The following is a 25,483-nucleotide window of genomic DNA, read 5'->3' on the forward strand; positions in this document are numbered from 1 at the left end:
TATATTGCGGGGTCCTTCCTCGCTCACCCTGGTTCCTCTCGGAGCGGAGACGGCAAATGGCGGACTTCGATACCTACGACGATCGGGCCTACAGCAGCTTCGGCGGCGGCAGAGGGTAAGGCGGGCGTGCGCGGGCCCCGGCCGGGCGCGAGAGGCGGGCGGAGTCAGGGGCCCCTGGCCCGCGGCCTTCTCGCGCGCACAGCAAGGGGCGGCGAGCGGTAGGGGCCCGGCTGGGCCGACTGAGGCCTCGTAGAGGCGCCGGGAGGAGTGGGGTCTGGAAATGGCGCGCTCGGGGAGGGTGCGGCGGCGGTTAGGCTCCCCGGGTTTTGCTCGCGGGACAGATCCCTCTCTGTGCCACCCCTCCCCCGCCGCCTACGATGTGTCTTTCCTCTGCCTCGGTCGCAGGGCCAGGCCGCAGCGGCGCTGAGTGCCCGGTAGGACGAGCTCCCGCTTCCAGCCCCATCCCCCAGTACGGCGGGGCCGGCGCGGGGCTGTGCTGCAGCGCGGGGGTGGGGGCCGCGGCCTGCCCCGCTCCAGTCCCGGTCCCGGCCGCGGCTTCCTGTTGTCAGCCTGCGCTGCAGGCCCCCTGGCCCCTTTCGCCAGGAGACCAGCGGGCTTGGTATGATCGGAAGGCCGAGAGAGGGGCGATTCCCATCCCTTTACGGGTGTGAGGCTGGGATTTGGCAGCTGGAGCCCTGGAATAGTTCGATTCACCCCGCGGTCGGGGGAGACCAACCAGAACATACACATCATAGCATTGTATTTATCCTTTCTTAGATCAGAGTGCCTTGTTGACAAGTGCTACGTGCCTACTGGCAGAAGATGTTATTCTCCCTGGTTTCTCCAGACCTGGAGAAGGAATCGCATTTAGCTTCGTTCTGATTCTGGTCATACACAGGCTATATGTAATTGAGGCACCTTGTTTAAAAGAAAGATCCCTGACTAGTGAAGGAAAAGCTTATGGTGTTCAATTCCAGGAACCCGCCCTAGATTATTTCTTTTTAGCCACAAGTTACCTCGTACAGAATTTAGAAGATAGGCTATAAACATCTTGTTGTTTGTCAAGGGCACACTTGGCCTTTGTGTGATTCACAGAAAGGATTACTTTCCCAGGATAACACCACAATAGTACCTACTGAGGTGTCCAGTCTCCTGGATTTCAATCGTAAAAGTATCTTTGTTTGGTGAAGAATGATCTTTTAATACCTTGGTTTGGGAATGGCTCAAATAAAAGCTTGTTTGGGTGCGGGAGTGTACCCAGTATCATTCATGAAAGTTGGGGACATGGAAGTTGGGGGAGGTGGAGCCACCTGTTACTTCAAAGAATACTTTATTTACTAATAAAAAAGAAATAGATGTTGGATTACATGTAAAGTTAATGCTTTGGGGGTAGGTTTCTAGACATCAAATTTGTACTTCAGTCATCTTGCAATTTAATAACTAGGATTTTTTTTTCCTTCCTGGTTTCAAAAAGCATTTGGAAGTACCCAGGAAAACTCTTAAACAGAGTAGTTCAGTTTAAGGCAGTTCCAAGGAATTTTAGTTGGTTTGGAACTACAGTGTTAGTCATATTATACAGAGCCTGGGGATTTTTTTTATTATTATTTTTTAATTCTGCCTTTTGACAAATTTACCAGCTGTTCTGGTGACTAGAGGTGTTCGAGTTAGACTTTCGGTGGATATCAAATTTTGACAGTTGGAGTACCTTGAACAATAGAAGTTGATCAAAAGTAAAATTCTCTTTTAAGATGCCATTTATTTATCAGAATATCAAAAGACGAGGACACTGTTAGCCATTTACCCAGATGTACTCCAAAAACTTGTATAAGAGAATAGTAGCTGGCATGATACATCTCCTAAGCTTCCTCATGAAAAGTCCTTTTACTATTAAGCACCTTCTACATCTTACCTTCTCAGAATTTTCCACTTCATCTTCATGTAAAAGTACATAGGAAATACTGCTCAGATTGCCAAAAAGTAGTTTTTAGAACTTGTCGGTGAATTTGTGTGTTCTTTGAGGCGGTGTCACAGGTGAGTCAGGAAACTTCACAGAGGACTAGACATGTAGTGGTGCGACCTGTGCCAAAGCTTTCCTATTCCAGATAGTTAATGTTATTTTACTTCATCAGGTCGAAAGTTATCAGTTATTGGAATCTTTGAAATTTAGCAAGGTGATAGGATAGTTGACCAGATATTCTTCAATGATAATTTTGAGTTTTGAATTATGTTCACATCAGTACATGTCTCAGTGCTGTTTGTTTATGTTTAGATAGAAGCTTAAGCATTACAGACTATTACCACCTATGGAAAGCTGGTCTTGTATTGCTTTGTTTGGTGCTTTTTGTTTTTTAATTTATTTTATTTTATTTATTTATTTTTGGCTGCGTTGGGTCTTCGTTGCTGCGCGCGGGCTTTCTGTGGTTGCGGCGAGTGAGGGCTGCTCTTCATTGCAGTGCGTGGGCTACTCACTGCGGTGGCTTCTCTTGTTGCAGAGCACGGGCTCTAGGCACGTGGGCTTCAGTAGTTGTGGCACACAGGCTCAGTAGTTGTGGCTCTAGGGCTCTAGAGTGCAGGCTCCGTAGTTGTGGCGCACGGGCTTAGTTGCTCTGTGGCATGTGGGATCTTCCCAGACCAGGGCTCAAACCTGTGTCCCCTGCATTGGCAGGCAGATTCTTAACCACTGCGCCACCAGGGAAGTCCCTGTTTGGTACTTTTGTAAGGCAACTTCTCTAGTCTAAAACACCTTAGCTAGATAAGATGTCTCAACTCTAAGCAACTTGGGTCACAGGTGAAAGGAATGGCAGGTTTGAAATATAGAGTCAAGGGGCTTCCCTGCAGTGGTTAAGAATCCACCTGCCAATGCAGGGGACATGGGTTCGAGCCCTGGCCCGGGAAGATCCCACATGCCGCGGAGCAACTAAGTCCTTGGGCCACAACTACTGAGCCTGCGAGCCATAACTACTGAAGCCCACGCGCCTAGAGCCTGTGCTCCACAACAAGAGAAGCCACCGCCATGAGAAGCCTGCACACTGCAAGGAAGGTAGCCCCTGCTCACTGCAACTAGAGAAAGCCCGTGTGCAGAAACAAAGACCCAACGCAGCCAAAAATAAAATAAATAAAAATTAATTAATTAATTAATTGAAAAAAAGAAGGGTCTTCTCATTAAAAAAAAAACACCACAAAACCAAGAACTTGGTTTTAATAATTATACATTCCCCGTAAGTTTAGTTTGTAGTTGTGTGTAATAACCAGTACGGTTGTCAGGAAGCAATACTGAACAACTGCTTTATTTCCCCAGCCTATAGAGGCATGTCCCCTGCAGCAGAGGGGAGAACCAGGGACTGCATTGTTGCTCAGAAAGCAAGTCAAAACAAAATTCCAAATTATCAGGAGTTGATTGTACCATATCTTGAATGTATTTGGTTTTTCACTTTGCTAAATTACCTTTGTGGGGTTCCAGTTTTTCATTTGCTATTGACAGTAAAGTGGAGAGTAACACTGATTTTACATTTTTAACTGCAAAAGGCCTTTTGAGTGCTTAACCTAAAAGTAGCATCAATCCTGAGAATTAGATTGGAACTTGGAATTAGCAAGAATTGATATTACTGAAATGGTACCTGCTAAAAATTGATTAAGCTACAAAATTAAATATTCTTTATTAGGTTCCAGTTAGGGGATTTAGAATTCTAATCTTTGAGTCTTATAGGATTTAAGCTTGGCATCTCTGTCTAAATTTCTAAGGATATTTTAAGCCTTAAAATGGGGAAGAAAGTGTATGAAAGCTAGCTAGTTTCACTTATAACAGGATCTGTAAAGGTGTTGACAGGCATATTCTAAAATCCTGTTTACCTATCAGCTGGCAAGTTGTTTGGGTTTATTGTCATCCTTCTCTCCACTCAGTCTCCCAGTGCTTGATTCCAAGTCATTGTCCTCTTTGCGAAGTGTTGTTACCACAAATACTTGGTTTTACCAAGAGATCTTTGAGATGTCAGATGTTCAGGTAGAAGCCCTGGCTTTAGAATCAGGCAGACCAGAGCTTAAGTGTCCTCTTGGCTGTGTATGAGCAGTATGATCTGGACAAGTTTCTTTACCTCTCTGAGCCTCACTTTCCCTGCATATAAGATAGAAAGTCCTCTATAGGGCTGTTGGGGAGTATTAAATGAGATGTTAAACTGTGCAGCACAGTATCTGGTACATTAAAAATGCTTAATATTTGATAGCTGTTGATTTATAATTTTTTAAAATTTATTTATTTATTTTTGGCTGCGTTGGGTCTTCATTGCTGCGCACGGGCTTTCTCTAGTTGCGGCGAGAGGGGGCTACTCTTTTTTTGCAGTGCGTGGGCTTCTCTTGTTGTGGAGCACAGGCTCTAGGTGTGTGGGTTCAGTAGTTGTGGCACATGGGCTCAGTAGTTGTGGATTGCAGGCTCTAGAGCACAGACTCAATAGTTGTGGCCCACGGGCTTAGTTGCTCTGCGGCATGTGGGATCTTCCCAGACCAGGGCTCAAACCTGTGTCCCCTGCATTGGCAGGCAGATTCTTAACCACTGCGCCACGAGGGAAGTCCAATTTATAAGTTTTTAATTCTTAAAATAATTCCTTTGGAGTTAGAGTGGGAAAATTTCTGTTGAGGGTTAGATGGAGTGCGTTTTTATTTTCCTGTCTATATTTCTAAAGCCAATAAAGGGAAAGCTGTTCAGTTTATAGGCATAAAGCATTTATAATGTAATACCATAAGTATGGTAAATTAGTACCAAGTAATTCATTCTTTTTATTCATTTATTTATTGGCTGCTTTGGCTCTTAGTTGCTGAGCACAGGCTTTCTCTTTCATTGCAGTGCGCGGGCTTCTCATTAAGGTAGCTTGTTGCGGAGCATGGGCTCTAGGCGCATGGGCTTCAGTAGTTGTGGCACTCCGGCTCAATAGTTATGGCTCGAGGGCTCTAGACTGCAGGTGCACGGGCTTAGTTGCTCCATGGCTTGTGGGATCTTCCCGGACCAGGGCTCAAACGCGTGTCTTCTGCATTGGCAAGCAGATTCTTAACCACTGTGCCACCAGGGAAGTCCCACCAAGTAATTCATTCTTTTTTTTTCTTTTTTTTTTTTTTGCGGTACGCGGGCCTCTCACTGTTGTGGCCTCTCCCGTTGCAGAGCACAGGCTCCGGATGCGCGGGCTCAGCGGCCATGGCTCACGGGCCCAGCCGCTCCCCGGCATGTGGGATCTTCCCGGACTGGGGCACGAACCTGTGTCCCCTGCATTGGCAGGAGGACTCTCAACCACTGCGCCACCAGGGAAGCCCAAGTAATTCATTCTTGTACATTATTGGTTTGTAACAGAACTCATGCTTGGAATATTTAAATGCTTCTGAGATTTCTAAAAAAAAAAATTTTTTTCGCATACTTTCAAAATTTATATTTCTGTTTGAAATTAACCTTAGTGTTCTGGAAAGAGTTTACACAAATTCAAGAAGTCTTCCCAGAAACTTGGAACATACAAAGCAGAATGTTTGGCTGGGGAGGTGGGGGGGCATGGTCAGTCCTAGATCAGATCCACCTTCCAGTTTCCAGCTTCTGCTAGAAATGGAAGAGTGTTGGGCAAAAGACCATGCCATGTATCTTTGCCTTTTCATCATTTGTGCAGCTGGTTAGACCTGCACACTCGGCACGAAGTAAGTGACCACTTGATTTTGATTGCACTTAGCAGCTGTAATGTCTAAGTTGTCTTTTTAAATAATTGAACATCCTATTTTTTTTAAGTTTGCCAGCCATATGATGGTTTTTAAAATGTTCTTCTTGATAGGACCCTCTGGATGTGCTTCAGTATGTTGATACTCTACTGAAAACATAGTACCTTCATTGCACTCCAGTATAGGATAGATGTAGCTGGTGATCTCCCTCGCTCTGCACACTGTTCTCTAATTGAAATAATCAGTTGCATTTTTGGAGCCACCCACCCACCCCCTTTTTTTTTTTTTGGCCGCACTGTGGGGCTTCTGGTATCTTAGTTCCCCTGACTATGCATTGAACCTGGGCCCTTGGCAGTGAAAGCAAGGAGTCCTAAAACTGGACCGCCAGGGAATTCCCTGGAGCCTTTTGAATATCTGGCTGAGTAGAAGACAGCTCATTTCTCATAGCTGCTTCTGTATTCACTCTTGAGGTAGGTTGTTTGGTTGACATATATGAAGAAAATCCAGCCTTACATAGGTAAGTAGTTGGAAGTGGGAGGACTTTTTAATAGCCTTTTCAGATAATTATAGATACTCTTGTGACTGTACCAAAACTTGACAGGTGGTAATTTCCATAAAAGTTAGTTGTAACAATAAACTTTTAATACTCTTACATTAAAATCCATAGATCTATCTTATATTTTGAGTGGATTGTTTACTGTGCCTTTTTTTTTTTTTTTTTGGCTGTATTGGGTCTTTGTTGCTGTGCGCAAGCTTTCTCTAGTTGTGGTGAGCAGGGGCTACTCTTCGTTGTGGTGCGTGAGCTTCTCATTGTCGTGGCTTCTCTTGTTGTGGAGCATGGGCTCTAGGCGTGTGGGCTTCAGTAGTTGTGGCACACGGGCTTAGTTGCTCCGCGGCATGTGGGATCTTCCCCGGCCAGGGCTCAAACCTGTGTCCCTTGCATTGGCAGGCAGATTCTTAACCACTGCACCACCAGGGAAGCCCAGCTGTACATTTTTTTTTTTTGTAACATGATACTTTGGTCATTTGGAAAATACCAGTTCACTGAGTTATGTAGCTCTTCCAAATGTTGAAGCATTTCACTATACAGTATCAAAAATCATGTTCATTAATGTCACCATCAGTTTCATCAGAAAATTTTCAGGTATTGGGAGACTGTCAAGCTTATATTGATAGATAAAAGTTTTCTAAAATTCTGGTTTTTGCTTGAAAGCCTGCGTTTTGTCATTCGCAGCAGATAATACTGTTGTTTTCCTTGAAGTGACAGGCTCACTTCATTTACAAGAAAATGTCTATGTAGCATCCGAGTCTGAACCATAGTTTGTCAGTTCTTTCAGGTAAAAATGGTGTTCCATGAAAAGAATAGCTAGTTCAGCTTGTAACTCACTTGCAGGAGTGCCTTTCCTGGAGATAACCACGTACTTCTGTAAGCAGCAGAAGTGCTTCATTCCCATTTTGTAACAGGGAATATTTTAAAAGTGGGTCAGTATTTAATAAAATTAATCATTTTTACCACTTTGTCAAAAACATTCTTTGCAGAAGGTGGCTTTTTTTTTTTGGCTGCGCCATGAGGCTTGTCGGATCTTTGTTCCTCCACCAGTGATTGAACCTGGGTGAAAGCGTGGACTGCTAACCACTGGACCATTAGGGAATCCACACCCCCCCCTTTTTTTTAATACTGCAAATGCATGAGTAATAGTGCAGTTTGGTGCCCTGGCCTGATTCATGCGAAGGCCAATGGCAGGATCGGTGTATGTGTTTGCTCTCTTTGACTTAACAGGGATACTACAGCCAGAAAGGTTTGGCTCTGTGGGGGCAGAGCCAGAACCAAAGGAAGTACATTTTGGTGCTTTTAGAGGCCGTCTGAAAATGCAAAGAATTGTTACTTTAACTGATTTTCTGTTAATGGAGGAACCTCAGTATGGTCTAGATTGGAATTTACCAGTTGCTCATTTTACCTAATAGTTAAAGATTTTTAAAATAAATGTATTTATTATTTTTTATATTTTTATTTTTGGTTGCATTGGGTCTTCGTTGCTGCGCACAGGTTTTCTCTAGTTGCGGTGAGCGGAGGCAACTCTTTCTTGCGGTGCGCGGGCTTCTCATTGCAGTGGCTTCTCTTGATGCGGAGCGTGGGCTCAGTAGTTGTGGCATGCGGGCTCTAGAGCGCCCGCTCAGTAGTTGTGGCACACGGGCTTAGTTGCTCTGTGGCATGTGGGATCTTCCCGGACCAGGGCTCGAACCCATGTCCCCTGCATTGGCAGGCAGATTCTCAACCAATGCGCCACCAGGGAAGTCCCAAATCTGGAACTTTTGGATTGAGTAACCTTTTTCACCCATATGAAGTTATTAAATTACTAAGCGCATTTCTTTCCTTTCATGTTAGGAGTCCAAAATTTTAGTTCATTATGATAAGTACCTTTTCCCAGTAAGAAAAGTTCCCTAAAAGACTGTGTAAACCAGAAGTCCCTTTCGTGTTCACTATTCATCTAAAACAAGGCTTTCAAACTGCCTGTTGTGTCCTGTTGGGAGATGATGAAATCAACTTAGTGTAGGTCCTGGTAAGCATCTTTTAAGGTGAAATAGAATAGACAATAGTGTGCATTATACTATGAGTTAGTACTGTTGGCAAGCTTTTTAAAATTAATTTGTGTAGTTAACATGCAGGAATGTATGCATGTATTAAGTTGTGATGTAAAATGTATTTCTTGTTGTTGTACACAGCCTGAAAATTTTTTGAAAAATACTTAAATACAGGGCTTCCCTGGTGGCGCAGTGGTTGAGAGTCTGCCTGCCGATGCAGGGGACGCGGGTTTGTGCCCCGGTCCGGGAGGATCCCACATACCGCGGAGTGGCTGGGCCCGTGAGCCATGGCCGCTGAGCCTGTGCGTCCGGAGCCTGTGCTCCACAATGGGAGAGGCCACAGCGGTGAGAGGCCCGTGTACCGCAAAAAAAACAAAAAACAAAAAACTTAAGTACATAATTGGGAATGTCTTCTGAATACATGTAACCCTCTCTTATAATCTAAATTTTTTTCCAAATAAGCGGACCCACATTGGTGAAGAAGTTATTGGCAACCCTAAAGTAGTTGGTAGGCCTGTGGCTTCATTCCTTCCACCCTAAGTCTCAGATATTGTAATAGTTCTGGAGATAAAGCAGTGAACAAGACAGGAGTTCCTGCCTCAGAACAACTTTGCATTTTTCTGCATTTCTTTTTATACCTTACAGATGTGATTGAATTATTAAGTTCCCATTCACAGCAGAAAAGAGCTCCTTGAAATAGGGCTCATTGAAGAATTCACCATAGACACTGCTCCCTCCCCACCCCCAGTGTTTACCAGAAACTTTCAGAGGCTTTCATGCACATCCTGTAGGAATGACAGTTGTCAAGATAAAGGGTTTTAATTTTGAGTGCTAATTGAAGGCCTTGGAAAATACATACACTTAGAGGAAGATCTGCTTGGAACTGAAGGGTCTTTAATCCAAGTTCATTGGGCTAGTTTTTTAAAACCTAAGTTACAACTAAAATGTAATGTGGCATCTTGGATGGGATCCTGGGACAGGAAAAGGACATTAGGTGAAAGCTAAGAAAATCTGAATAAACTGAACTAGTTAGTAATGAATTAGTTGGTAATGTATTGATGTTGGTTCTGTGATTTTAACCAGTGTATCTTCCTAATGTAAGATGTTAATAGGTAGTGTAAAAGGGTGTTTATGAAATAAGGGCTTGGCTTTTGAGAGCCTAACCTTTTTTGATTATTGTCTAGAAACCAAGTAGGTTACACATTTTGATCTTTCTTTCTTTCTGCATGCTCAGAGGATTTTGTCTTTGTTGCTTACTTGGATTTTATTCTCATAAAGGTAGTCTTACTGTGATTTTATGTAGGATCTAGGATAGTGCCTCAGGCCATGTGATATATGCTAATAAGCTCTAGGTGGCGCATGAAAGACCAAAGTTGTTGATCAGCCCCAATGAAACGAACTCAGTTATCACCTAGAAGTAATAGAGGGAGAGCACCTAATGTTCCAAATACCAAAGAGAGGTTAATACTGTATAGTCATGGTATCTTGGCACTGGTCTGAAAGTTTTAAGAATGACAGCAACAGTACTTAAATTCTGTATAGTTTCTAATGCACCGAGAAATCTTCGTAAAATTCTTGTCCAGAAATAATAGCATGTGGCCTTCATTTTTTATTATCTTTTACAGTTTGGAAGCAAGTCTTGAGCACTTAATTTTGTTCCATCCACTTACTGACTCTAATCCCAGCCCTAATAATCTCTTCTCTTCTTTTTTCTTATAGTTGCCATTCCTCCAGTTTCCTCTCACTCCTATATATCTCTGCTTATTCACACATTATCATCTTAAAAGTTCAGTGTTTTGTCTGCTGCCTGGAAAATAGAGTCCAAGTGCCTTTTGCTCCACCCTGCAGAGACAGTGCTTGTTGCTGTCTCCTGAATTTTCTGCAGTCTTTTACTTGGGATGTGACTTCTCCTTTCTAGATGCCTGGACCCCCTTAGCTGAATTATAAGCTCCTTGAGGGTAGGAACAAGTCTTAGGTTTGTGCCCTCAATATGGTGCTCTGTATTTAATAGACATTCAGATACTTTGTTGATTTGAGTGAAGAAACGTGATTTGTCTGTAGCTCCAGGTGTGATTTTGGTCACACCTGGAGTTGAAAGTTGGATTTCCTAAATGACTGAGGATGTGATTATTACTTTAAAACTTTCGTATTTTTTTTTAAATCAATAGACTGTCCCTTTGTGCAGCAGTAATGAGCGAGCAAGCCCATTGCTCAGTGGGAGCGATATGGCCTGGGAGTTTGCAGCACAGCCCTTCAGGTCTCTATTCTGAATTGCAGGGTGGTGGGGAGGTGGGGGTGTGTGCCCAGGCCTGCAGCTTTGCTTCATCTGTTGCCTGCTTTACATCCATGGCTTGTTAGTCAGCCTCCTTCTGTATAAGCAGTGTATCCTGTAGGGTGTTTAATTTACCCATAACACTTTAGAATTATTAAACTTTTGTAAAGCAATCAGTCTCTGTGAAGTGTTTTTATGGTCAATTTCAAACTCCTTTATAACATAGAAATTTGAAATATTTATAAAGTAACAGATGAGAAAACCGAGGTACAGAGGTGATTTGGAAGAGGTCCTACACCAACCTAAGTAAGGTGCCAGGTGTGTCTTCTGTGTTTTTAACCTGTTTTAGAAAGTGCTTTCATGTAACATAGCTTATTTAGATAATAGTCCCCTCTAAACTTAAATTAGTGTCAGAAGTATCTCATAAGAATTTTAGCTCAAAGAATTTCTGACATTTGACATTTTTATTTGATTGATGACAGAATGTATCCTTTTATTACGTCCATATGCATTCTCTGGGGTTTGTCTTCTTCACCCTTGTCTCTCAAGTTGCTGGCACACTGTAGACTCTTCATAGAGTGAATAAATTGAAATCTACCAGGCTGGCCCCAGTCCCACTGCATTGTAATGTCTTCAGTGAACTACTCAACGAAAAGCTAAAAACCACTCAAGTCCTGTAGAACTGACCAGATCAGGTAGGGCAGTATTGAGGACTGCATCGGTTAGTCTTGAAAAAATCTAGAGTGTTAAGCCACTGGCAGTTTTGTGAGGCTAGGGTGAAATGAGCAAGTTGATGGGCTTGGGTTAGCTCTTTCCACATCTCCAGCTCTTAAAGTACTGCTTGCCTGAAGCAGGATTTTTCTATCTTTGCAAAGACAGAGCTGGCTTCTGATCCTGCTGCATTCTTGCTAGTGCCCCCCCTCAGTAGCATTCACCTGGGCAGCGGTCCTTATCAAGGCTTGCTTACATGGCTTTCTGTACTCAGTCAGAGGTCGGTTGACCCTATCTTTTCAGTCCTCTGTCCAGCACCCCACAGAAGTTCTCATGTGCCCTTTTAGCAAGCCTTCCTACCTCCATTTTCTTGCTTCATCAAACAGACACCTGCCAAATTTATCATTTCTTCTTCCTCACCTTCATGTTGAATTTTTAAAAAATCATTGTAGCCCTTTGCTTTTTTACATATCTATGTAAATGTATACACAAACATGCATGTGTGCATTTACAGTTATTTATGTTTTATATGTGCTACTCAGGTGTAAGCTATTCCAGGACAAGGGGCTGTTTTCCACCAGATGTTTAATAAATGTTGAGTAGATGAATTTAAAGTGTTTTTAATTATAGTTGGTCCCCTGTTTTGACAGTTTTCCAAGTGTTTATACTGTATTTTATATGTTCAGTACCCAGCCCCAAAGAGTATCTTACTGAAAATATTTTAGGTTTTATGGGGTTTTTTTGTTGGTGGTGGGTTTTTTTGTTTGTTTGGCTGCATTGGGTCTTTGTTGCTGTGCGTGGGCTTTCTCTAGTTGCGGCGAGCGGGGGCTACTCTTCATTGCAGTGGTTTCTCTTGTTGCAGAGCACAGGCTCTAGGCGTGTGGGCTTCAGTAGTTGTGGCACGCGGACTCAGTAGTTGTGGCGCACGGCTTAGTTGCTCCGCGGCATGTGGGATCTTCCCCGGCTAGGGCTTGAGCCCTAGTTCCCTGCACTGGCAGGAGGATTCTTAACCACTGCGCCACCAGGGAAGTCCCAGTTTTATGGTTATTGAAATGCAAAATAAGTCACATTCACTTGTAAGCCTATTTTTCTGGTATTAGGACAGAATGCAGGATTTTTCTGTTGGGAAGCAGCAGTTCTGAGGTAATTAAACTTAAAATTTTTAGCCATCTAATAATTACTTCATAGCCTGGTTCTTCTGCTTAAAAAAAAAAAAAGAAAGCGTTGTCTTAAAGACTGGTATTTATTATCAAATATTTGAGATATCTGGAATTTGTGTCAGGCAAGATGTGGAATCTCTTTCATGATATTTCTAGCAATATATGAATTTTAAAAATCAAGTTACTTTCGAAGACCTGGTATTAATATATATTCTGCCAAAAGAAAGGAAGGTTGACTTTAAGCAGATTTTTGACTGATGTGAGGAGACTCTTTTGCTTTAAATGTCTCTTAAAGAAAAACACCACCTCCCCCTTTTAAATTTGTTTTCTCCTGTGTTCTGCAAACATTTTATTTTGAAATTTTTCAAGTCTTCAGTAAAGTTGAAAGAATGCAATACGATGGACACTGGTAGATGTCACAAGTTTCACACTTGCTTTATCTTTATATATGCGTGCATGCACACATGGCTTTATGCTGAACCCTTTGAAAATAAATGGCTGTCCTGACACTTCACTCCTAAGTACTTTGTCTCTCCTGAGAACAGAGGCATCCTACTAACTTCAGTACCAATTAATCACTCCTAAGAAATTTAATGCTCACAATAATATTTATACTCATCAGATTCAGATTTCTCCATCTGCTTTTTCTTTTATGGCTGTGTGTTCCAGGATCCAAAGATCACATGTAGCATTGGTTATCATTTCGTTAGTTCCCCTGCCTTTTTTGTCTTTCATGACTTTTACATATTTGAAGAATCTGTGCCAAAATAGAAGGCACATTTAAATTTCTCCCATTATTAGTGATACTAAGTTCAGTTACCTGGTTGCAGTAGTGACTGGTAGATTCATTTTATCAGTGTTTTGGCATCCTTTGAGCCTTGCCTGAATCAGTCACTACTACATTGGTGGTTGCAGAGTAGTGGTTTTCTAATTACATGATTCCTCCTACATTTTTTAGCTGACAGCCTTATTGATGTAAAGAAGAGCTCCCTTCCCATTCATTAATTTAGTAGACTATCTATTAGAGCAATGTAGGTTCAGAGCAGAATTGATCAGAAAGTATAGAGTTCCCATGCCCTCTGTTCTCACAAATGCACAGGGGCACAGCTTCCCCTGCTGCCAACATCTGCACCAGAGTAGTACATTTGTTCCAATCAATGAATCTGCATTGACAATGTCATTATCACCCAATGTCCATAGTTAACATTAGGGTTCACTCTTGGTGTTGTCCATTCTGTGCTATGGGTTTTGACAAATGTATAATGGCCCCATTTATTTTTTTGTTTGTTTTTAAAATATTTATTTGGCTGCAGTTGGTCTTAGTTGAGGCACGCAGGATCCTCAGTTGCGTCATGCAGGCTCTTAGTTGCATTATGTGGGATCTAGTTCCCTGACCAGGGATCAAACCTGGGCCCCCTGCGTTGGGAGCGTGGAGTCTTAACCACTGGACCACCAGGGGGAAGTCCCGTGGCCCTATTTATTTATTTGTTTGTTTGCTTTTTGTGTGTTTTTTTTTTTTTTGGCTGAGTTGGGTCTTCATTGCTGCGCATGGGCCTCCTCTAGTTGCGGCGAGCGGGGGCTACTCTTTGCTGCGGTACGCAAGCTTGTCATTGCAGTGGCTTCTCTTGTTGCGGAGCACAGGCTCTAGGCGTGTGGGCTCAGTAGTTGCGGCACGTGGGCTCAGTAGTTGTGACTCGCAGGCTCTAGAGTGCAGGCTCAGCAGTTGTGGCACACGGGCTTAGTTGTTCCACGGCATGTGGGATCTTCCCAGACCAGGGCTCGAACCCATGTCCCCTGAATTGGCAGGCAGATTCCCAAGCACTGTGCCACCAGGGAAGCTGGTCCCATTTATTTTATTTTTTTTTTTTCATTTATTTTTAAATTATCTATAAAACATTGTAAACCTCAGGTCTTAGACATTGTTACGCTACACATGTGAACTATGTGACAGGCAGTGTATGACGCACCATATGTTATTTCTCAATAATTCAAGGTCTCTCTTAGTATTAACCCAGTTTTCCAAATAAGGCTTAGAGAAATTGAGTAACTCCTCAAGATTATATGGTGGAGTAAGCATGTCGTAGAGCTCGGATTTAAACCAGTGCGTACGCAGATTAGCCATGATATGGTGGAGTCAGGGTCCTGCCACTTTTAAGCTCTGTAACCATGGACAAGGTAAACACCTCTTGACTTAGCTGAGGAAATGACATTGACGTTTAAATGAATTAGTAATATGCACCTTGTGTTTGAGGACCCAGTGAGGTAGTGCATGGGGGAGTGGAGAGTAATATGTACAATACATAGTACTTACTGCACAAAATCTAAAATTTTTATTAGAGCATATTATCTGTAATCAGCAAGAAACAGTTGTATTGTGAATGAGTTAAACTTCAGCTTCAGGGTAATAAGTGGACACTCCATTTCTGTGTGTGTTAGTATTATCGGGTGTGAAGGAGGGCATTGGCTTAGGTTCTTTTCTCCTATTCTTAGTGAATAGGAGAGAACCACTTGTCTGTAGGAGGATGTTATGTTTGGATTCGATTCTCCAGGGAAAGGTACATTCACAGAGATTCTATGTTTCTGTGGACATTTCTGTCATCCAGAAATAAGCATGTTTTTCATAAATATTTTGGAATGCTCTATTATTTCAAGGAGATGTTACTGTATACATTATATAGGATTATTTTGCCTGGGTGGTGTGGCTGAGTGGGAGACATTTTCCTTGGCCCTCTGGGGCAAGTACACAGGGGCAGAGTTGAATCCTGTCTGTTTCCCCTCCTAGGTCCCGTGGCAGTGCTGGTGGCCATGGTTCCCGTAGCCAGAAGGAGCTGCCCACAGAGCCCCCCTACACAGCATATGTAGGAAATCTACCTTTTAATACGGTGCAGGGCGACATAGACGCTATCTTTAAGGATCTCAGCATAAGGAGTGTACGGCTAGTCAGAGACAAAGACACAGACAAATTTAAAGGTGAGTTTGGGGGATTTTTACTGTGCATTATTGTAAGGGGAGGAGGGTCTAAACCAGAGGGCTCTAATTATTAAAGTGTTTCAATGAAAGTGTTCCGAACGTTTGCCTACTCCACGCAGTTGAAATAAACATTTATTAGCGCTTTAACGCATAGGCCTTCAGTTCTATTTGGGGGGGAAAGTGTTATACATAATCTAGTTTGTAGAAATATGTGGCATATGCCCAAGTAAATCTGGCGTTTTCCTGACCTATATAGCAATCCTGTCTCTGCCAGAAAAGGAGTTACCAGGAAAGAAATGAACAGATAAAACTCAGGACTTTTCAGGTGCATATCACCTTGGCCGACTCCTGCATTTTTAGGGGGTAGTTTTTCTGTAATCTAGTTTATTATGAAATCCAAAAGGTAACCTAGTACTTGTTGTCACTGTACATTTGTGACTTCAGAGCATGTGTTTAGGGAAATGATTGGCTCAAATTTCAGATAAAGTTAGTGTCTGTAGGTTAGTCTTTCACGTTCTTGAGCAGAGGAGTAAGAATGAGGAACCAGATGGGCATTATCCAACTTCCAAGGCTTCCTAAAGGGAAATGTGCCCTGTATTTAAGTGCGTGATGCCAGATACAAGGGCATTTGGTTTGCTTTATTTACCCAGAAGTACATCCATGAAAGGCACACAGGCTGTGGGGCTGTAGAAGAAGCAGGGGTGCTGCTCAGCAGAGCGGTTCCATAGTTTTGTTGTTCTGAAAGCCTTCTGACTTAAGAACCTGGAGCCTTGTTATAGTGAGTGATCAAACAGTGAAGAAGAATGTATCAGTTAAGCTTGGAGCAGTAAGTCCTGCTGCTAGGAAGCGTTAGGAATGCAAATTTAAGGTAAAAATGTGTGGGTGAAGCCAGCCTTTGGGCTGAGTCAGCAGCAGCAGAGATTGTCTCGTAGAAGGGCATCTTTAGTTTCTGCAGCTCTGGAGTGTGAGATGAGTGGGAGCTCTGGAGTGACTAGGCTCTTGTTGCCTCTTTGAACTTGCAAGTAGTTTTCTCAGTTCTTCTAAGCATTGAATCCACTTAGGGGAAAAGGCATGGATGGGGAGGTGGAGTATGGTTGGGGGTGGAGGACGGGGAACTCTACAGCCAAGCAGTACATTCTTTGTGTAAGCAAATGGCGAACAGGAAAAGTTTGGACCCAGGCTTTAGAAGCACTTGCAGTCTAGTGGGCTTTGAAGGTGAAGTGTAATCGTCGTACAGGATGGGGGTCGGGAGGGTGGTAATACAGGGTGCAGTGTGAGCATACGGGGCAGGGGGAGTGCTTAACCCAGATTTAACCGAGAGGGCATGGACAAGAGTGTTGCAGCTAGAAGGAAAAGCTTATTCAGAGGTTGGAGGTGAGAGAGAGGGTGTGGTTTCTTCTGCCTGGAGTGTCCTCTGCTTACAGGCCTGTGTCAGAATCTAGCGTTAGAGACTCAAGTTGTCAATAAAGCATGCTGCACCGAGGCCATCTGTCTTTAATTAATTAGCATCCTGAGGAGGATGTGCTTGTGGCCGAGGGTATGTTTTTTAGCTTTGTAAAACAAGTTTTATACCAGCTACCTGAGTAGTAAGTAATGGCGCCCTCAGCCTGTTCCATCAAAGCATGTTTGGTATCGAATTTGAAGTCTGTGTCTTAAAGCCCCTGTTAGGTTATATGAAAGTCGTTCAGAAGTCAGAACTAACAGCTCTTCAGTGACCCAAGGAAGGTTTTAATATTATGGTTAAAACATAAAGCTTTATAAAAACACAGCTACTATTTCAGTACCTATTTGAATAGCACTTTCTGTTAGAATATAATTAAGAGGGAGGAATACCAGTCAAGTTCTATTTATTAGAAAGTAAAATATGCTCTTTCAGGTTCTGCAAGTCTGCTACCATCTCGATGCAACAGAAGTGGTAGTTATGATGTAGGGAAATGGTACAGACAGGGATCCCACCTTATCTTTAACCCGGAATTCCTTGAGGAAATCGGGGGTTTGTTTTCTCTTACAGGATTCTGCTATGTAGAATTTGATGAAGTGGATTCCCTTAAGGAAGCCTTGACATACGATGGTGCAGTAAGTATATTCAGGTTTTCTCTGTGGTGGTAGTAGTTGAGATTTTTTTCTTGCCAGTACTTACAGTGTTTTCCACTTATTAGCTCTTGGGTGACCGGTCACTTCGTGTGGACATTGCAGAAGGCAGAAAACAAGATAAAGGCGGCTTTGGATTCAGGAAAGGTGGACCAGATGACAGAGGTGATTGGTTCTTCTACAACTGAACATAAAACTTGCTGTATGCCCACTGATTACAGCTCTTGAAGGTTACCAGAAGAACTCTTATCTTGTAGGTCTGATAGGTGTTCATGAGCTTTTAAAAATGTGTAAAATCTTAGAAAGAATGGATGATGCTTCTGCAAGCCTGGGTTTTTTTCTTCCTGTTGGCAGCAAAAACTCTTATAATTTCATTGAACTTCCCATCACATGAGTTGTACGTCTTCCCAATGAATTTTTCCATGTTTGTGCAGCAAGGTAATGATACGACCTCAACTTTATCTTTTTTGTGTATCCTCAGGAATGGGTGGCTCTCAAGAATCTAGAGGTGGATGGGATTCCCGGGATGACTGCAATTCCGGTATCAGTATTTAAAGTATCACCACTTACCCTTTTCAGTGGCCTTGCTGCTATTGTACATTTCTTGTGAGTAGCCCGCCTGGCCGGACTACTTTAGTTCCTTTCACAAATGAAACTTTCCGAAAAGGTACCCAGGCATGCAATAAGCCTCTGTTAGAACCTCAGTGTTTGGGCTAGGACTTGAAAGCTTCCACATCGTGGGCAAGTTGGACTGATCCGCCTTATTTTGTTACCTTTTCTTAGTCTACTGTTCTTATATGTGCCTGTGTCTCATGCTGAGTCTTTCTCAGGGTTTAGCCCAGGGGAGCCCCTTGATGATGCTTGTGTGTATGGCATGAATAGAAGTACTATTATTTCTAGAAGTCTGAAGGTTCTAGAAGCTTACAGAAAGCCTCATACTAATGGTTCCTGGTGGCTCCCTCTTAGATGGTAATAGGTAGTCCTGATGACCTCTTTGTCTCTTAAAGGGCGTGGAGCACCTGTCCCTTAAGTGGACATAATCCACTTTATCATTGCTTTTCTTAACTCATCAAAGCATACCAGTGGGTGCCTCCTTGTGTCAACTCAAGAGGTCAGTTTGCATGCCAGGCTTTGAAGGATTGATCTCCTAAACATCTCTTCATCTCTTTACTTGTTTTTTTTTTTAATTATCAAGGTAAATCATATGGTAAAAATGTCCATTGTAACCATAAGGTAGAGAATGAAAAACAAGTCTGTTTTCTTTCCTACAAACTTGAGGTTGTCTCTGCATTTGCCACCACATAAGATGAGATCTTTAGTGCCCGCCCCCCCCATCACCACCCCCCCCCAATCAAAACAAAAATCAGTAGAAAGTAACTGGTAAGTATGGGAGGAACTTGTCTTGTGAGTCGAAATTTTTTAAAAGTTCATTCCAGTACTGCGTTAGCTAAACAGATTACTGCTTATATCTGTTGAATAATTTAATTCCTAAAAGTCGTATAGCCAATCAGAAATGAGCTTATTCATAAAAGTACAGTATAATCCAGTAAACCTGTAATTTTATGTATAAGCTAGTCTCTGATTGAAAAATGCAACAGATGTCATCTCAAAGCCACCTCAGGTGTAGTAGTTAGTGACTTGATGAGTGGTGGTCTCCAATCTGCCAGTTTTGCCTTTCCTAGTCCTGTAGAAATAGTACAGTGAGCTCACAGCTTTGGAGGTTACCAAAGGAACTGATGTCTTTCTACTGCTGGCTTAGCTTGGGCTTTTTTACTCTGAAGCAAGACATATAGTGAACATAGCCAGAGAAGCTACCTTGCCACCAACCAGTGTAAACTACAGTGTTCTGGTAATAATCTAAAACCAGCAGTGCGCACATGGTGGGGTACGGCCTATATACATTATTTGTATAGGTAGACCATTTTTACTCTTTAGAATAATGCCTTTTTTTAAATGACATACTCTCATTGTAAAAAAAATTTTTTTTCAAGCAGTACAAAAAAATATATAAAGAAGAAAACAAATAAGAAAGTCCCTGTCAACCAGAAATAGGCAGTGTGCTTTTATTTATTTTTTATCTTTTTTTTTTTGGCCGTGCCATGCAGCATGCAGGATCTTAGTTTCCCACTAGGGATCGAACCCGCGCCCCCTGCAGTGGAAGTGTGGAGTCTTAACCACTGGACAACCAGGGAAGTCCCTAGGCGGTGTGTTAAACTAAACTTCGTAAAGAAAGCTCAGAAGATTTTCATGAATAGTGTGCCTCCTAGAAATCTGTCATCAAACTTGATGAAAAGATAATTGTTAGTGTCAAACCTTGGTTTCCCCCCCCCCCCATAATCTTCCCATCGCTCATATCATAAGAATTTTGAAATGAGGTGGTCACTTGATGTTAATGTACACTAGGTTTTGGGGTTTTTCCCCACTATACTTTGTCTCATGGACCTGGACAAAGTAGCAGTTGTGTTTATGTGCCTTGTCAGTGTGGGTGTGAGCTAATTTGTTTTATGCTAAACACTGGTAGCAAAAATTAATCTCATTAAGAGGGAAGTAACTTTACTTTCATAATCAGCGTGGAAAGGTACACACAGTTTAGTTTGGGGGAAATGTCAGGTTAAATGTTTGAATACTAATTAAGCTTATTTAATGAATGGTGTATCCTCTCTGGTTGATAGAAAAGATTTTGTAAAGAAACTTATACTTGATGATGTGCTTCCAAAATGGGTTTTCCCCCAAAGCAGTGCTCCTGTTGGTCTGAACCTTCTTAGAATTGTTTTTATTACTTGTTTTGTTAAAATTGAAATTGTTCGATTTAGTCTCTGAACTGAGTTTCAGATAACTTGATCAATTTAAAAATTCCTTGCTACCCTTAAAGAACAAAAGAACCCCACCATTGCAGATAGTTGATTCTCCATATTCACAGTAGTTAGGTTCTTTAAAACCACTGCAAACAGCAAATTGACGGATACGGAGCCATCGCTCATAGAGGAAATACACAGGCTCCTGTGAGCCTCTGGTCATATTTTTGTCAGCCATTCAATACATAACCTTGCTTTATGTGTTTGTGTTTAAAGATGCCTTGTTTAATATATATATAGTTGATTGACTAACAATGAACTCACGGCCAGCAGCACTGTAACTCATGCCTGCGTGAGGCTTCTCTAACAAGGCACATCCCAGCCTTGCACTTAGGAGTACTAGACAGCACTTCAGCATGATGTTTGGGTGCTGTTTTATTTTAACAGCAAAATCACTAACAAAAAGTACAAAAGAGCAGAAAGCCTGGCACTAAATAGATTGTGAAAAGGACACTTGTTTACTGTTTGAGCTGAGACAAGGCAGAGTGTTGGCTCATTCAACCTCAGCTGGGAATGTATGTGTCAGGTGACAGACGTTTCACTGCTCTGTGCATGTCTGAATGACAGCAAAAGGCCCCAAGTATTGATTTCAGGGTTACAAATAAATTTTAGTGAGTAGACAAATTTGCAAACGTGAAATCTATGAATAATGGGAATCAACTATTTAGTAGAAGAATATTTCTCAAGCTCAGGATCCTTCTTCAAGGATAAGTTCCTGCAAAGCTTTGAGCAATCGCACTGTCCTTGGAGTGAGTAAAAATAGTCACCTTCAGGAGCTTAAACAGAGGGGGCAAGCTCATTTGTTTAATTATAGTCTTATTGCTTAAATTTTTACTGAAAGTTAAGTTGGTTATACTGTTAAAAGGTTAATTATCTTAACCTCCCCCTATGACTTTCAGTTAAATGCACAACTAAATAAGGCTTAAGGTTCTTAAAGTCCATTGAGAAGATATTCTTCACACTGATGAGAATTGTAACTTTTTTAATATAAATTTACTTATTTATTTATTTTTGGCTGCATTGGGTCTTTGTTGCTGTGCATGGGTTTTCTCTAGTTGTGGTGAGCAGGGGCTTCTCTTCGTTGCGGTGCGTGGGCTTCTCGTTGCGGTGGCTTCTCTTGTTGCGGAGCACAGGCTCTAGGCGCGTGGGCTTCAGTAGTTGTGGCTCGTGGGCTCTTGAGCTCAGGCTCAGTAGTTGTGGCGCATGGGCTTAGGTGCTCCGCGGCATGTGGGATCTTCCCAGACCAGGGCTCGAACCTGTGTCTCCTGTATTGGCAGGAGGATTCTTAACTACTGCGCCACCAGGGAAGTCCAAATTGCAACTTACTTTTTAATTCTAAATGAGATGCAGTTTACTTCTGTTGGTAATTATTTTAGCGGTGCACAAATGAATGGGGTGTGGGAACCCTTTGCAGCCAGAGGAGGTGTGGGTTGGGTCTGCGGTTCCTGCTCTCTAGCGCCCTCTCTGGGAAGGGAGTGGGCCTGATCACAGCTTTGTTTACACACAGGTGCTTTGCTTTTAGAATGATCCACACCCGAATCGCAGCAGAAACAGAAAAATGGGGAATGTCACCCAGAGGTGACTTTGTATTTTTATTTTGTCTTCATATCTAGCTTTTTCCTTTTGATTTTGTGTTCTAAATTATAACTTCTAAATTTCAGGTTTATCTTTTTTAATAACTGTATAGATTGGATTAGAAAACAATAAAACGTGCTTTGAGCATTTTCGTGTTAAGCCATATTAGAATATTACGGACTTTTCCTGCAAGCTAAGAATTTACAGCTCGTTTTATTTTTCTCTCCTAAGATTCTTTTTTTATTTTAGAAGTCTGTTAGCATTGAAATTACCCAACAGATTCACGTTTGGACTCATTTTGTATGCACTTTTGATGCTGGACAAACTAAAGAATTTAAAATTAAACTTAATTCACACAAGCTATGTTATCAGCTTTGAGACAGTAGTTTAAAAGATAATTAAATGTCATCTTCCTCCTTCAGGCTTCAGGGATGACTTCTTAGGAGGCAGGGGAGGGAGTCGCCCAGGTGACCGGCGAACAGGCCCCCCAATGGGAAGTCGTTTCAGAGATGGCCCTCCCCTTCGAGGGCCCAATATGGATTTCAGAGAACCAACAGAAGGTATGACGATAACGTGAACGTGTAAATGGAGCTCTGAAGGGTGTCTTTTCGTGACACATTTGTAAGCCATGTTGTGTTTCCCTCCCCCAGAGGAAAGAGCACAGAGACCACGGCTCCAGCTTAAACCTCGAACAGTTGCAACGCCCCTCAATCAAGTAGCCAACCCCAACTCTGCTATCTTCGGGGGAGCCAGGCCCAGAGAGGAAGTCGTTCACAAGGAGCAAGAATGAGCTTGCGGTTGGGAGGGAATGGGATGTGGGGGGGGGTTCGAGCGAGAGCACAGCCTGGCTGCCCCCCAGACCGGCAGTCCTGCAGTTACCATTCCTGCGCCTGACCTTTGTCCTCCTTTCTTACAATGGAAACACAGAGCTTGTGAGTGCATGTCAGCAGTTAACAAGTGGTTTTTAGTACATTCTTGGCTTTGCTGAATCTACCTAGTGCCTGTTTTGTGCTTTTTTTTTTTTCTTTTTTTCCTTCCTGCCACTCCTTTCCTATTTTCCTTCTGTCCTTTTTCCTTCTCGCTCCTTGTTTCTTTCCAGCACATGAGTTTCTCTAGAGGGACAGAGGCAGGTGCCATGCGGGAGTTCTTTATATTGAAATGCTGCTTCATTTCTCTCCTTTGCTTTTCTGTTTTTCCTTTAGCCACACTGGGCGTTTCCTTTGATTTTTCTCAGCAACCTGCATGTTGAGTTCTGTATTGCTGTGGCTTCCAAGAAAAAAAAACAAGTCACAAATTGGATAGCATCTTGTTTTTATTCAGCTGTTATCAACATACAGAATTTGGGACACATTGCTTTCAAAACAAGGATAAAATATCTGTTGATCTTTGCAAATTCCTTCCTGTAACTATTTATAGATAGTCCTGACTCCATTACTCCCTCCCCAGATGGGAGAATAGGCTTACATTTCAAACAGCAAAACCTAAAAAGATAATGTGAACTGCTGGCAGGGTGCACATAGGAGATAAATTGAATACACTGCTGTGTTCACGTGCTTTATTATTGTTCTTTCAATACCGTGTCCAAACTGGTTCCCTTCTTTCACTGGCCGTTTTAGAGGCTCCTCTGTGGCTGGATGTAGCGAACTGCTGTCTGGTTTCCTTTCTGCTGGCTGCAGAGGTGCATTGGGCACTGCAGGTGGTAGCGCGGTGCTGGGCTCACTTCCTAGTGCGGACGCTGCTTCCTCTCAAACCCCTGTTGTCGTGTGTTCTGCATCACTCCCTGTGTTTATCTGTTCCCTGATACAAGTAATAGTGAGATACTGCGCTTCCCACCATCTCTTAATTTTAGAGTGAAAGAATGGGCCTAGAATTACTCTCTTTCACTTGATGAATTGAGAATTTGACTATGCAGAGCTGTCAGGTAACTGGTAGGTGGCTTGAGGTCACTAGTTCTCAGCTTTAGGACATTCACTGCCACGTACAGTGTTCAGCACTCACCCAGGCTAGGCAGCAGCTTTTGAGCTTGAACACCTCTGTGTGAACAAATTCTTGAGCGCCCGAGTCCCACTTCATCCAATTGGGAGCAGTTCAGGGTCAGCTAGAGCCCCGGAAAAGAGAGACCCTCACCAGCATGACTGGAGGGCCGGGGGCAGGCTGGCCCACGCAGTGTGCTTAGAAAGTAGCTCCTCACTAGCTGCCATCCTCGGCCCCTCTTACTTTGTCTTTGTCACCAGGTCTCAGCAATTTACAGAACTCTCCCTCCTTTCCTTCCTTCCACCTGTCATGTTTGCTTCTGAAATAAGAACCATTTGTGTAACACCAATACTTACCTTAAGAAAGACATGCATTATGTGGTTGTAATCAAACCTGATGCTTTCAGATGACCTACTTACATCTTCAGTGTGGAAAAGATTAAGAACAAAACAAATTCATCTAAACTTCTGGGCAATCCAGTTGACTTTTAAATGTAAGAATGGAATTCCAAACACTTAACACATTCAGCTATATGACAGAAAGTAAATCTATGGATATGGTATTTTGTGAATGATCTTTTAAATAAAAGAAAACCTTACGTAATATTTAATGCTTGTCTTTATTTTTGAGTTGTTTTTTAGCTGCTTGTGAAGTTAATTTTAAATTTGGAAAGTAGTGTCCAAATTTAGTGGAATGTACTGCGGAGTGAGCAAAGCGTCTTGCTTTCGGAAGTTACAAGATTTGTGAAATTATTTTAGAAGCTGGTGATGATCAGAGATGGGATGCCAACTTTCTTCCTGTTTTTTTTTTTTCCCCAAAAACTAATTTCTCTTTTTTTGAGGGGGGGGGGTTAAATTTATTTTTGGCTGCGTTGGGTCTTCATTGCTGCGCACGGGCTTTCTCTAGTTGGGGCGAGCGGGGGCTACTCTTTGTTGCAGTGTGTGGGCTTTTCATTGCAGTGGCTTCTCTTGTGGAGCATGGGCTCTAGGCGTGCGGGCTTCAGCAGTTGTGGCATGTGGGCTCGGTAGTTGTGGCTCGCAGGCTCTAGAGCACAGGCTCAGTAGTTGTGGCACACGGGCTTAGCTGCTCCGCAGTATGTGGGATCTTCCCAGACCAGGGCTTGAACCTACGTCCCCTGCATTGGCAGGCGGATTCTTAGCCACTGTGCCACCAGGGAAGTCCTCAAACTAATTTTTCTAACAAATGTTACATGGTGCGGTCATAGTTTTTGGTTGGGTAAAGGAACTTTTAAAAATAACTGCTTGTTTGAGAAGAAATCCTAGGTGCTCCTCGTGTGCATGATGGGTGCTACTTCATGGCAAGCAGATTGTGTGTTTGAGGAGGCACTGCTGTGTAGTTGAGTGATTTTATGACCCAGTGGGCAAGGGGCAGGGCTTTGAGCTACGTGTGGGAGAGGCCAGGCTGGTGGGGAGGGTGCAGAAGTTGCTTACCTTGCGGTCAGAGCCTGACTGCAGCTTAATCTGGAGAAACAAGGCGGGGAGGATGGGTGCTGTTCCGGCCAAGTGCGTGAGGGACTGATGACTGCAGCTGCTCCTCGGCCGCGGGCTTGGAGGAGAGGACTTGATGCCGACGGGTGTTTCATTAAA

The 25,483-nt window shown here is 42.8% G+C and overlaps 1 protein-coding gene across 2 annotated transcripts; it reads left to right on the forward strand.

Annotated features, from left to right (window-relative positions):
• Window positions 1-24,503, forward strand: EIF4H (eukaryotic translation initiation factor 4H). Of its 2 annotated transcripts, XM_082857969.1 has the most exons (7): window positions 1-115; window positions 15,194-15,381; window positions 17,393-17,457; window positions 17,541-17,637; window positions 17,954-18,013; window positions 22,325-22,462; window positions 22,553-24,503. In XM_082857969.1, the coding sequence occupies exons 1-7, from the start codon at window positions 57-59 to the stop codon at window positions 22,690-22,692; spliced, it is 747 nt and encodes a 248-aa protein (XP_082714095.1). In that variant the 5' UTR covers window positions 1-56; the 3' UTR covers window positions 22,693-24,503. The 2 variants fall into 2 exon arrangements, with proteins under 2 accessions (XP_082714095.1, XP_082714096.1); XM_082857970.1 differs by lacking the exon at window positions 17,954-18,013.
• The last annotated feature ends 980 nt before the right edge of the window (window positions 24,504-25,483 follow it).

The sequence above is a fragment of the Leucopleurus acutus genome, assembly GCF_964270905.1.
Source record: "Leucopleurus acutus genome assembly, chromosome: 16".
Lineage (NCBI taxonomy): Eukaryota > Metazoa > Chordata > Mammalia > Artiodactyla > Delphinidae > Leucopleurus > Leucopleurus acutus.